This window comes from Stegodyphus dumicola, chromosome 9, assembly GCF_044657685.1.
Source record: "Stegodyphus dumicola isolate Sdum_Otavi_A_Nest chromosome 9, ASM4465768v1".
Taxonomy (NCBI): Eukaryota; Metazoa; Arthropoda; class Arachnida; order Araneae; family Eresidae; genus Stegodyphus; species Stegodyphus dumicola.
In genome coordinates, this window is record NC_140776.1 from 191,071,733 (window position 1) to 191,085,683 (window position 13,951).

At 35.9% G+C, this 13,951-nt stretch overlaps 1 protein-coding gene across 5 annotated transcripts in view; it reads right to left on the reverse strand.

Annotated features, from left to right (window-relative positions):
* Positions 1-13,951, reverse strand: part of LOC118194110 (uncharacterized) — a 153,384-nt gene that overhangs the window by 12,387 nt on the left and 127,046 nt on the right. For all 5 annotated transcript variants that reach the window (XM_085824489.1, XM_085824488.1, XM_085824490.1 and 2 more), the window contains one exon: positions 595-909. In XM_085824489.1, coding sequence (XP_085680615.1) covers positions 595-909 — 315 coding nt within the window. The remainder of the gene's footprint in view (positions 1-594; positions 910-13,951) is intronic.

Genomic DNA, 13,951 nt, shown 5'->3' on the forward strand with positions numbered 1-13,951 from the left:
AATAGAAATGACCTTCAGACGTCTCACCATGCGAAAAATGTGCATTAAAAACTGAATTTATCGTAAATTTTGCGCATACGCGCGTCCTGGAAGGTTAAACTTTTAAATTGCTGATAATTCTACAACTATTGCACGCTGACTCGGCTAGGCACTCACTTTCCGCATACCAACAGGGTTTATATAGCTTTTGGCTTGCGTTCGAGAACATTCTGCGCCAAACCGATAAGAAATCGTTCTAGAAGGTTCTCCATTCGTCTTTGGCATATCGACACTTTTGTCGCCAAATGGGCGATTTCTCGCCAAATATGGCAATTTTGCCTTCCCTTGCCATTTTCTAGAAACTCTATACCTGCTTTGCAAGGAAGCTATCTTACAGCGGTCAGACATTTCGTAGCAATATAACGCATGATTTATGTATCATAGTTTTATTCACATGTAACTTGCACATGTTTAGATAAGTAAATATGCAGTGAATTAAGTTTCCTATGAAACTGTAACATAAAAACACTATAAAGACCACATAGTACCAAAATATTTTATAGCATAAAACTGTGCATGCAGAGCACTAATTAAAAATATTCTTGATTTACTTACCAGGGTAATATTCGATTCTCTTTGCTTTCGAGTAATTGGTGCCGGGAAGTTCAACCAAGCACTCAAAGACTGAGGCTCCGTTTTTAGAAAGTTCACTGGCATTGAACGTCCTGTACAAATACGCGTCGTAGACACGTGAAGGTTTGGATATGGAAACAGTTATGACGTCGGAAACTTCTTGCCGAGCGCTTCCGTTTGTCGATTCGAGGTATAACTTTAATACAGGTTTTGGAAACAGTCCTAATGCTTCACAGGTTACATTCACAGACGAATCGCTCAGTTCCCTGTACGACAGCTCGAATTCGTTAGCAGGAACTAGAAAAGAGGAATAACATTATATTAAATATAAAATGAAATAATGAAATAAAAATTAGAGAATAGCAAAGGAATGCAAAGTTGGCATATTTGGAGAGAAATCGCCCATTTAGCGACAAAAATTGTCGATATGCCATAGACGGATGGAGGCCCTTCTGGAACGATTTCGTACCGGTTTGGCGCAGAATGTTCTCGAACGCAAGCCAAAAGCTATATAAGCCCTGTTGGTATGCGGAGAGTGAGTGCCTAGCCGAGTCAGTTAATAGTCAGTGAGCGAGTGTCTTGTAGTCTAGTGTATAATGCAGGGTTGGCCAAACTTCATGTCAATAACAGCCACACGTTTGATTTCAGTTCGAGAGCCGCATCTAGATTTTCCAAAAGCCACAAGTTCATATTTACATCACTCTAGAAGTAGTGGAGGAGGTTTTAAACAGAAAGGAATTTCTTATAACTTAGTAGAAAGAGTCTAAACTAATTAATTACTTCTTTTTCGACACTGAAATAGTTTTAGTTTACCATATTTCATACATATATTTTATATGCAGGAGCCGTACAAATTGCCTGCGAGAGCCATATCAGGTTCGAGGCCACCCCCAGTATAATGTCTAGTGTATGTACAATTTTATAAACAACACGTATGAGGTGCCTTCTAAGTTTGTAAATATTTAAAAATTATATAAAATAAATAAATTGTCATATCAAAGTGTACCTAAAGACATGTAGCAAAAGCACAATAATTGAACATAATTTTCATTTTTTTTTCTAATCGAACCTCAGATCTCTCAGTTCTAAGAACGCACTAATATAACTGCATCAAAGACATTTACTACACCTTTTAAAATAGCGATTGAGCTCTATGGATCGAGCGCTCGGTTTCAGTATGTGCATACATTGTCTAATGCCACAATTAAAACTAAGCCACATTCTAGACATTCCATAGAAAACGCAACGAAAATAAAATTATGAGGCCTTGTTTCTAAACAATTTGATTAAAAATTGCAGAGAAAAGCATTAGAGAGTTTCAGAATATAGAACTACTTAGAAGATCTCTGTAATCAGAGTAAGTGATGTGTGAAGAATAAATATAAAATAACTGCGGTAAATCCTCACACAATGATTTCTGAAGGCTCTGCAGCATCAGTGAACAAAGAATCTTCTTATTAGCTCCAGTGAACATAGAACACTCTTATTATAGTAATTCAGTACACAGAAAGTGATATAAAGACATAACCTACCATCTGATAATGGTCTGGATTCTGAGTAACAAAATTCGAAAAGAAATATCGTTTGTGTCAGTAACAGAAAGGATGAGCACACTGATGATTAATGAAGGAAATCTCACATGCTTCATGAACAACCCTTCGTATTCATCGAACAGACGACTTGGAAGAATTCGACTCGTTATACACCAAATTATTCACACCAACATGAAAGCATTATATCCTTCCCGTTATGCAGAGAAAACGATCAAGCATTTATTTATGAATAATGCCGACTCAGCCTGCAGCATGTGAATGCGAATATTCGTGATGTTGACTGGCTTTCATCTCCTCTTTAACGGATTTCATCTCATCTTTTCCTGTCCAGCATCCATCTTTTCTTTCATTTCTTCTTTAAATGATGCTTGGCCAGCTTCCATCTTTTTTTGGAACGCAGCAAAAGCACTGATGAGCTGCCTCAAGTGTTCTTCCGTCGCTCTTGTTATTGGCATTCAAACCCCACTCCTGACACCGAAAATTGTTGCGTGCTTACAACTTTAAAAAATACATAGTAATATATGGTGATACTCCCGAGTTACGCGATAGGGGACCGGAGCAATGCACGTAAGTAGGATTCGCGGATGTCAAGGGTTTATTTTGCATATGTGCATATGAATTTTAGTTAAAGAGGGCTAAAAGTACATTTGCCGAGAAAAAAAGCGTATGTAGTTTCATAATATATTTTTGCAAAATAATATGAAAATGTCTTATTTCGATACCGAAGGTTCATTAAATTTGGCTCATTAATTTGCTTCATTAAATTGGTTCATTCATTAAAATCGTCAGACGATCCAATTCGTAGTTATAAAACAGTTGGAAAAGAATATCAAACACAATTCTTCACTTCTGCTGTACCGAAGAATAAAATAATGACTGCTCTGTGTATATAATAAACATGAAGCAGTTGCATTGTCTGCGAACATAATTATGACTTAAGTTCAGTTTTAGAAGAAGGGTGTGGCATTTTAGAGCCTTTAGACTAAACTGTTTATGTTCTGATGCACATTGTTGCGCTCTCCGGACCTGAAATCATTCAGTGCTGCTGGAACCTTTTGTATTTCTTTCAAAGTTAGCACTAATGTGTTGACAGAGTGATGTTTTGTTTATCAGCAATTTTCGAATTACTAAACTCTAAACGAAAATTAATTATATAAATGCATACAATAAAATAAGGAGAACCAGAAATCACAGAATTTCAAGTTCGCCTGAATTGGAGTACTAACACATTATGAAACATGATATTTGCAGAGTTTACCTCACATACCTCCCCCCCTCGCGTATTTTTTGCACTAGTTTTTAGCGCAAGGTATTGACTTTTTTTTAATTCACTTAATTTACGTCTTCCTCAAGATACTTAAAACGCTAGTTTCTCAAAATTTAAAAATTAATTTATCCACACACTGCTTGCTTTCGTTTAATTATTTGCTAGTGGATTTTCGAAGCGTAAGCTTTAAAGGATGAAGCAATTACTGTAAATAGCTTCAAGAAAACAAAAGGCATATAACGCTCTTAATGATTCTGAAAATCTTTGCACTAGAGCAGACTGATTGGACTGTGAGGAAGACGACAACGACAGTGATGATGGCGAGGGCTTGCAAGCTGTAGCAGACGGCACAGTTCCAGCAGCACTGAATGATTTGAGGCGTAGAGTGAGCAACAGTAATAGTTGACGCGATTCAAGATACGGAACCGTAGAAATGTAAATATCTTATTAGGTATTGCGATGTTAATATTACTACGCAACAACTTATAGGTTTCTTTTAAATAAATAATATTGTCATATTTAACGGTAATTTATGTGTAAATACTTTCATTTATCATGTTATAAGGTATTTTATGTTAATTTATCAATTATTATGATATAAAACGTTACTATAGCTTCTTCTTTCCCCAGTTCTCACTAAATGCAGTTATTAAGTCGAAGGTTCTGAACGCATTAGAGCTTTTGGGCAGCTTAGTCAGTAGGTTATGTCCTACTGCCAGCTCTACTAGAGACTATTCTGACTTCAGCCATTTCGTTAGCCGTCGTTAATAATGCGCCGTTAAAATATTTAAACCAATCTAAGAAAACTATTTTGTAAAAAGATTATTTTATGTTACATGAAGTCAGATACAGCCGTAATTTGCTTTCTAGTCTAGTATAGTCTGAAGGACATTAATTTACACTTCTGAACAACTAGATCTTTACAAGGTTCTTGCTTACAATCGTGTCCTTTGGAAACTAAATTATACGCGTAGTTTTCCCCTCTTGATTTTATACGATTAAAATCAGTAAAATCTGCCTCAAATCGGTATCAGATACGACAGTCACATACTTAACTAAATACGGTATTTTAGAATTAAAAGTTATTTAGTTTTATCTACAATTCCTGTGTGAGCTCAAATATTTCTTTCTTTTTATGTTCTACACTTATTGTCATGAAGAAAATAAGTAAGAATAAGTTTTAAAAAGTAATTTTGCTCAGTAATTTTGCTCTTTAAAAAATCTAAGCTTACTCTGTATAGAAGTAAAATGTACTAATGTTTCTTCTGGCTTCGTGTTGATAGTCAAGTTACTTATCACCTCGCCTTAGTTTTCTAGTGAAATAACAAACTCAAAAGAAGGTTTAAAATAAACATTTTATATTTATTTTGCATTTTTTTATTGAAGGTTACCTCTAAACTTGTTTTTAATTCTTATTTCAACTCACGAATAATCATCAGAACTCTCTCTCTCGAAAGCCAAAGAACTTCATAACGGAAAAACAACGATTGATACTCTGATCCCATTTCATCACATAAAATTTCAACAATTTGATGGGGCAGCACATGCCTACCCCCGACTTCTTTCATAAGGCCGATTTCGGCTAAAACTCTCATTTGTTTTTAAATTTAACTTTTTTAAAGGCCACTTTGTTAGCTATCAAAAACGCCTTATCTTTTCTTTATATGTTGATTAGAAGTGAAGATGTAGCAGTTTGTCTGACAAAAGACAAACCGGAAGTTACTTTCTTCCACATCGGAATTCAAAGTTTAGAGGACAGATTAAAGATGCTGTTTTCACCCTTTTTTATGTTATTTTTTAATTAAATAATTTTAAGCATTTCAGTATGTCTGGAGAATCTGACAAAATATTTTTGTTGCGTGTTTTCTTATCTTCGTTCGACAAGTGAATATATGTGCATATATGTCATGTAAAGTTAATTTGAAAACTTTATATGGGATTTTTGATTTTTTTAATGATTTTTGTTCACAGCAACCAAGATAAGTCTAAAATGTCCATAGAGAATCACTTGAAATTTTGAACGTAAAGTTTGTACGTTATTATGCATGATGTAGAATGAAAATGTGTTCTGCATACATAATTGAAGAGAACATAAAATCTTTTAGATATAAATAACAAGTAAGTGTTGAAATTTATTCTTATCCAGTGTCTGTCACAAAGAGTGATATAAATTATCTCTTAAATACATATTCCGTCTCCATCGTTAAGGTTTATAGTTTTAGAATATTACTTATAGTTTTAGAATTCCAAACGCTCTCAAGCCAATCATCCGACAAGGGCCTTTTGAGAATATTTATTTTGACTTTTTGCTTCAGAGAAACTGCAAAGTATTCAAAAAATACTTATATAAATAATTAATGAAACATTTTACAAGCAAAATCTTCTTCTATCGTTTTCTGAAAAGCGTGTTTACAAGTTTTGTATAAATAATAAAGACTTGCACAATTCTTTTATTACGCAGTTTTATTTATTTATGTACAGAAACTTAAGCAGAAATTTTCGCATAAAAATGAACAGTATTACAGCATATTTTTTTTAAATCAGAGAAAACGCTTTTTGAATTAGAGATATCCATCTATTGGAGTAAGATGACTTTTTGATACGCCTTAAGGATTTTCAATTTTAAATGCGTTACTTATGTATGTATGCTTCCATGTGGGTGGGCTAAGAAGGCGACCAGTCACTCAGTGACTGGTACTGGACTACTGGTTATTTTGGTTGAATTTTTAAGTAGATTACGTATTACACTGCATATTAAATTAAAATATTTTTATTATTAAACTATTAGAAATACTGCTAACAATATCATAAGAACAAACTAAAAAACAATATTTGAATGTATGGAATCGATTATTTGGAAAGCAAATACAGTCGTTATCCTCATTACATCAGGCGGCCAAGCGATAAAGTCGCTGAACACTGGTAGTTCGGTCGGAGGTTCGAATCCTGCGAACGGGCTGGCCGCATAGGCGTTTACGTGGTTTTCCCCATGTGTAACGTGTATACGAGCCAGTTTCCCTTAGAAAGTCCTCCACAAAGGCATCCCTTCCCTTAAGCAGATAGCCCTCCTGTGCTTTGCCATAACTCAACACACCACACCACCATCACATCAGGAATTGACTAGTGGAAAGAGTCTCTCTAATCGAGCGTTTCAAAGCGTTCTATTTACAGTGGAATTTAGAATATTGAATGCCTCACTTCACTAACAATTCCGTTCACGAACCAATTATCTGAACAAAAAATGCCTCGAATCACGAACGATGTCTGCAATTATGATTCATCAAGTCCGCAGGGCCACGTAATTGTACTCAGAGTTTTAGATACATCATTTTAACGTTCTCTGTTGTTTAACTCTCATTTACATAAGTCTGGCAGCAAGTGACATACAATTAAATGAATCTGACCTGGAGAAAATTATAATGAGAATGAGATGTATGCAGGAACTGCAAACGCTTTGAAACTTAAGACGGTTTTTCGTTATCTAGGATACTGGGTTTCTTGGTAAAACCTTGTGCTAGGAGGTTAACCTTCCAGCACGCGCGTATGCGCAAAATTTCCGACAAATTCAGTTTTTCATGCACATTTTTCGCATATAGAAGCTGATACGTCTGAAGGTCATTTCTATTCCTCCTTTCTACCCTTCCCCACATCATGGAATGTGCCAACAGGAAGTCATTTGACTTTTTTTTTTTCACTGGGCTTTTGTGCTACGTGACAGCTTTTTCGTAAGGTATACAACACGCGCGTGGTCGTGTTTTAAAATTCGGAAATTTTTTTTCTCAAATATTTTGTAATTTTGTGTAATTGCCGGGTATTATTTTAATTTGCATGCATTTGGCTCTGTGAGTTTTATATCGGTTTTCATGGTAAAAAAAAAAAAAAAAAAAAAAGTGCAACCCGCTGATTTTGCTCGCATTTTTCAAGAATTATCTGATGAAGAAAAGTAAGACAAGGAAACCTTTGGATGGGAGAACAGTAGCGATTTCCATTCCTTATTTTCTTTTATTTCTATTTTTTAGAAACAAATAAAAATATTAAAGTTAGTTTAAAGTGAATTTTTGTAACCAGTAAGAAGTAAATTTCCTTGCAGAAAAAACTAATGCTAAACTTACTTTTTCCCAGCAAGGTGTTTTCGTTTTTGTTTGTCTATATTTGTTGTTGATGAATATTAAAATTATCTTCGATTTTAAAATATAATTATTAAATAATAAATTAAAAATTTTCTATAATGAAATACATTATTGCAAAACCATCCCACTAACATAAGAACTTAAAAATAATTTACTTATAACTTATATTTGAATATGATGTCATTTGTATTTTGCAATAATAAGATTAATATTTTATTTCTTAACAAATTTATTATCAATATTCACTGATTTCTGTCGTTTTTCGTGCCGTCGTAAAAAATACGACGCGCGCGTGCTCATGTAAAACTGCCAAGTGCGCGTGTTGGAAGGTTAACAATAAAGTAGTTAACAATGATGTAATTACAAATGTGAGCTCAACTGCACAGAACTACGAGTTCAGAAGCAGCAGTGAAAGGCGAACAACAATGAAAAAATGTCTTGAGAAGAAGAGAAAGAAAGAAAATTAATCTTATTTCTCTAATCCTCGAAATTTGTGAAAACGAGTAAGACGCACAGTTTTAGAATAATGATACCATTTCGACAAAGCCGTAGCAAGCTACAGCATAATTATTTTGAATGAGAATGCCATTGTTCACTTTAGAATGCCACGTTTCACTTTAGAAGCATTTTAAGACGTAGGTTACGAAAAGATCACATTCGACAAATCTGAGCGAAACGGAGGTTCAGTGAGCATCAGACAGAATCGAATGGTGCTTAAAGACAAAGAATAGATAAGAATAAAGATTCGTCTTTAATTGAGGTACCTGATGGTTCTATGGAAGGAGAACGCCTCATCACAATTTCGTTATTCATTTTCCACTTACGTGGAACGCACTCTTTGGTATAGATACAGTGAAATAACATTAAGTTTCCGTTTGTTTTATCTATTTAATACTGTGATTATCTTTTTCGTTTTATATGCAAGGTTTGCCATTGAATGAACTTCTATACAATTTTAAGTAGTCATCTGTGATTGAGGAATGAACTCATTCATTTTAAATTAATTCAATTTGGGGGAAAACTATTTTGGTTTAGGAACATATGGGCTGGCGAATAGCGTTCAGGTAGGGAAACCAAGATTTCACTCTATATTGGTACTTCAGTATACGTGAATAATCCGTTCGAGATCCTTCGATATATACCAAACAAATGTTTCAAATAATAAATTAAAAAAATTATCTATTCTTAAAAAAATTCTGTTATTATAACATTGTTTAAAACTAAAATACAAATGCAATGGTTAAAATACATAACTGTACATAAATGTCGCACTCCACACGATACTGCATACAAATGTTTTTTCTTCTATCGAGATCTAAACAAATTTTCTCAACATGCTCTAATGTCTTTAATCTTTGTTGGTAATCGATTTCACATCCTTCGCAACTTTGGGCGATTTAATGGCGTCTTTGTTTTGATTTTCGTCTCTTTTTTTTTTTACCTCCACGGTGACTCTAACAATTTTCTTCGTTAGCTTTCCTAAAACTCAATTTTAATGTGTGGTCAAAACTTATACATGAAAAAACACAAACTGTCCCGAAAATTTAGTTACAGCTACGGTTATTTACTGAGTAATAAGCGTACTGTCATGGGCAATCATAGCACTGTCTCAAAAGAGGTAATAAGTGCAGTGTGCGCAGTCATTAGTTATCGAACTGGATTCGAATTCCAAGCAATTATTGTATATTAAACAAAAATCTTTGCTTCCATCAAGACGCATACCAAATTGGACGTACTTTAAAGCGGACGTACACCGAGGTGCCACTGTATTTGTTCTGTTTGAAAAATTTTGCACACCGAATTTGTCACGCAATCTTAATTTTTCAGTTGTTTTCCCGTTCTGTGATTCGTTATAATTGAAGACCGTTGCAAGGATATTCACACCTCTGATAAACATTCGGTTAATTAGAGAACTTCCTGTTTGTGCAGAGACTAATTGTCAGTTAATAACCTCTACGGAAATGAGTTAAGGAAATCCTCTGGCCAGTTTCCGGTCGAAACTGTCATTTTCTATGTCAGCTAATGGCCTAAGTCAGGGATGGGCGAACTTTTTCGGTCTCGGGCGGCCAAAAATCGAAAACAAAAAGTTTGGCGGGCCAAGATAAAAATTTTCTAAAATTTTAAAAACAATATACAAGTATTACAATTTAAGCAATGCTAATGAGATGAATGAAACTGCGATTTCACTTTTAAATGTTCCTTATATTGAGTTTCGAAGTGAGATCTGCTGGTTATAAGGAACGAGGATAAATGCTCATCTGTCAGTCTACTTCTGAAATAATTCTTTCTAAGGTTCATAGTTGAACACAATTGTTCACATATAGAAGAGGAAGCAAACATAGCACTGATTTTCTGGGCGTGAGATATTAAATTTGGGAAGCTTACTTTCGATAATGGTTTACCAAACTCTTGGCATATTTAGAAAAAACTGCTTGAGACGCTTGAGATTGTTAGATTGCAACTCAATTAATTCAAGCTGCAAATCTGACCTCACTGCTTCACAATTTACGTTCAAAGGCATGGTAAAATTATCCAATTCTGGTTGAATGGCACTGAAATCTTGAATCTTCGTTCGAACTCAAAATGCACTTTTTTCAAGACATCTTCATAATTCTTAAGCTTCTCTTTATTTGTTAATTTCGGGAAATGAGACAAGTCGTTATTAGTTAGCTGCCCAGCACACAGATTAAGTTTTCGTATTAAGTTTTAAGATAATTATGTTAAGATTAAGTTTTTCCTAAGAGGTCTGATTCACCTATATTGGATTGCCATATGTCTGCGTCCCGAGAAAGGGAAAACTCTTTTTGGCGCCAGTCTACACCTATAACTAACAAAGAACTTCCATTTGTAACTCTTTATCAATTGAAAGCTGTCTGCGCTTGCTATTTATGCCAATTTGTGTTTTTAGAACAAAAATAGAAAGTAAAAAGATCAACAACCCTTTAAAAAAAGGAACAAAAAACAATATTTAAAGAAATTAGAAAAGGAGATTGTATAAAATACATAAATACATATCTTTTAATTTACCTCGAAGCGGCAAAATAAATTTTATGCACGGGCCGGGTAGAAAAATCCGGCGGGCCGGGGATGGCCCGTGGGCCGTAGTTTGCCCATCCCTAGCCTAAATGCTCAACAAGAGGATATCGAAAAGAACCTCCTTTGAAGCGTTCCCAAAGACGTTTAACTTAAAAGGAAAGAAAGGGGCTGAAAATAAACGTCTTACAGAATAAGATTCTTCGAAGCATTACCAAAGCACCTTAATTTGTGCGTAACGCGCAAATTCATAAGGATTTAGGGGGCCCACCAGCGGCCGAGCGGTAAAGTCGCTGAACACTGGTAGTTCGGTCCGAGGTTCGAATCCCGCGAATGGGCTGGCTGCATGGGCGTTTTCGTGGTTTTCCCCATGTGTAACGTGTATACGAGCCAGTTTCCCTTAGAAAGTCCTCCACGAAGGCATTCCTCCCCTTAGGCAGATAGCCTTCGAGGCTTTGCCATAATCACACACACACACACACAAGTATCTAAAGATTCTACCGATTCACGATCAAGTACTAACTACTGCACACAACTTCATAAACTAAACGCGAAATGGTACCACTTACAGGGGTTGGACAAAAATATGGAAACACCTTTAAAAAAACATGTTTCTTTGCTTAATATGGTGTAGGAAACCCGTTGGCATCCAAAACAGCTTGCAGTCTTCTCGGAATGAATAAATACAGTTCCTGTATGTTTGCCAAGGGAATATTATACCATTCTTCCTGTAAAACGTGGCAAGTTCAGATAACGATGTTGGCGGTGGATAACGAGAACGCACTTTCCGTTCCAATGTAGACCACAAAGGTTCGATAACATTCAGGTCTGGTGACTGTGGTGGCCAGGGGAGATGGGACAACTCATCCTCGTGCTCAGAAAACCAGTCCTGGACAATGCGAGCTGTGTGAAAAGGGGCTTTGTCGTCTTGGAAGACACCATCACCATCGGGGAACAAAGTTTGTACCATGGGATGAACTTGATCGGCCAAAATGTTCACATAAGTCTTGGCAGTCATGTGCCCTGACACAATTATCATGGGGCTAGCAGAGAACCACGATATGGCTGCCCAAACCATAACAGAACCCCCGCCATGTTTCACTCTTGGCAACAAGCAGTCTGTATTATAGGCTTGAGATGGCGTTCTCCAGACGTAAACTCGGCCAGAAGTGGGAAAGAATGTGAAAGAAGACTCGTCAGACCATATTACTCGCTTCCACTGCTCTATAGTCCAGGCTTTATGACTTAAACACCACCTTTTCCTGTTACGGGCATTAGCATCACTGATGAGTTGCTTCTCAATTGCAGCACGGCCAGCAATTCCCTGTTTATAAAGCTCCCTTCTAATTGTTTTGGTACTCACAGGGTTCGGTAACACAATATTCATTTCAGCAGTAACTTTTGCAGCTGTGGTCTTCTTATTTTTCGTCACAATTGCCCTTAATGATCGTCTGTCACGATCACTCAGGACACACTTTCGTCCGCGCTGTGATTTAGCAGATGATGTTTTTCCGCTTTTCAAATATGCGGAATAAATCTTCGATACAGTACCTCTTGAAACACTAAACACCTCGGCTACCTTGCTTACGGAAGCACCTACCATACGTGCTCCAACAATATGCCCACGTTCGAAGTCTGTTAACTCTGACATAATGCAATGACAACCTCACATAACAGTACTCCGACAACAACTGAACTGTTTAGCACATTTACGAAGTTGTATAGGTGGCGTCAGTAGTCAAAAACGCCAGCGCCACCTACATATTTCATTAAAATCAATCTTTCTTTTCAAACATGCATTTCACAAGGTGTTTCCATATTTTTGTCCATCCACTGTATGTTAACCGCGAGGATCATCATGTTTGAAAATTTACAGCTTTTGTTCCCTGTGTCAACAAACGACTTTTTGATCAACAACTTTTTTAAAAGAAGATAGAATCGGTAAAATTTCATCCTTCAGTCAGTAAGAACTACTGATGGGAGGTGGATGGAGGTTAGTAGAGGATCAAACAGCAAAAGTTTTTACCATAGAATGAAACGTGAAAGGACGAAACTGGAAGTTTCCCGACGAGCAGCTTTTTAATATCGTAAAATGCTTTGTAAAACCCAGAACAATATACTTAATATTCATGACCTTAGTGCTCTACAAATTTTGTTTCTAAGACATCCCCCCCCAGTTCTATTCTAACAACGAATCGAACAAAAGAACTTGAAGTTTGCGCCCCATATATTGGGTACCCAAATACAGAAAGAAATAAAATTCCTCCTCCTGATTATAATATTGCTCAGAATTAAGGAATAGAAATAACTTTAAAATCAAAGCAACTGCATCTTTCTAAATAACAACACAAATAAATTTAGCAGTGAAATAACAAGCAAGGCTTTCTTAAGTAATCAGAATCTGAAATAAGTCCACCACCTAGAACGGAAAACTCACTGACTGAAAAGCATTCCTCAATTAAAATGCTAACAAAAAAACAAAAAAAAAAAAAAAAAAAACCCACTGGATTAAAAAAATAATAACTGCCAAATCGAAACATTTAGTACAAAAGCGTTAACAAATTAAACGTGAGGAATATCTTACAAATTAATTTAAAAACAGAAATCTAAATTAAATTAGAATTAATTACAAAAGAAATGCATATTCAGAAATCGTGTGTGTGTGTGATTATGGTAAAGCCTCGAGGGCTATCTGTCTAAGAGGAGGGATGCCTTCGTGGAGGACTTTCTAAGGGTGTGTGTATTGAGAATACGGCAAAGCACACTAGGGCTATCTGCCTAAGGGGAGGGATGGCTTTCGTGGAGGACTTTCTAAGGGAAACTGGTTCGTATACACGTTACACATGGGGAAAACCACGAAAACGCCCATGCAGCCAGCCCGTTCGCGGGATTCGAACCTCGGACCGAACTACCAGTGTTCAGCGATTTTACCGCTCGGCCGCTGGTGGGCGCATATTCAGAAATCGAAAATGAGAAATATAGTTTTAAAATTTTCGTTAAAGCTAAGATACATAGTTAAAACGACTGAAGATCGGAGTAGCTATGACGTCACATAAATCACGTGATCTCTGACGTCCTTTGCGACTTTTTCAAAATTTTTCAGTCTTTTTCTGCTACTTTAGTTGAAAAATTTCTGGCAAGACTTACACGAACATAGACCGACGATTTGGCAACCGGCTGCTTAAACCACCATGCCAAACTAGGCAGAAACTTGCAAATGCTAAGTTTTATATACCTATATATCTCACCCAAACAAAAAAGTTTAAGCATTGTGTGTGTATTTGTAAATTCTAATGGCTAATTATTATTTTAAGTTTTAGAAAGCTCTGTTTCTATTTATTTTAATCCACCCGGCA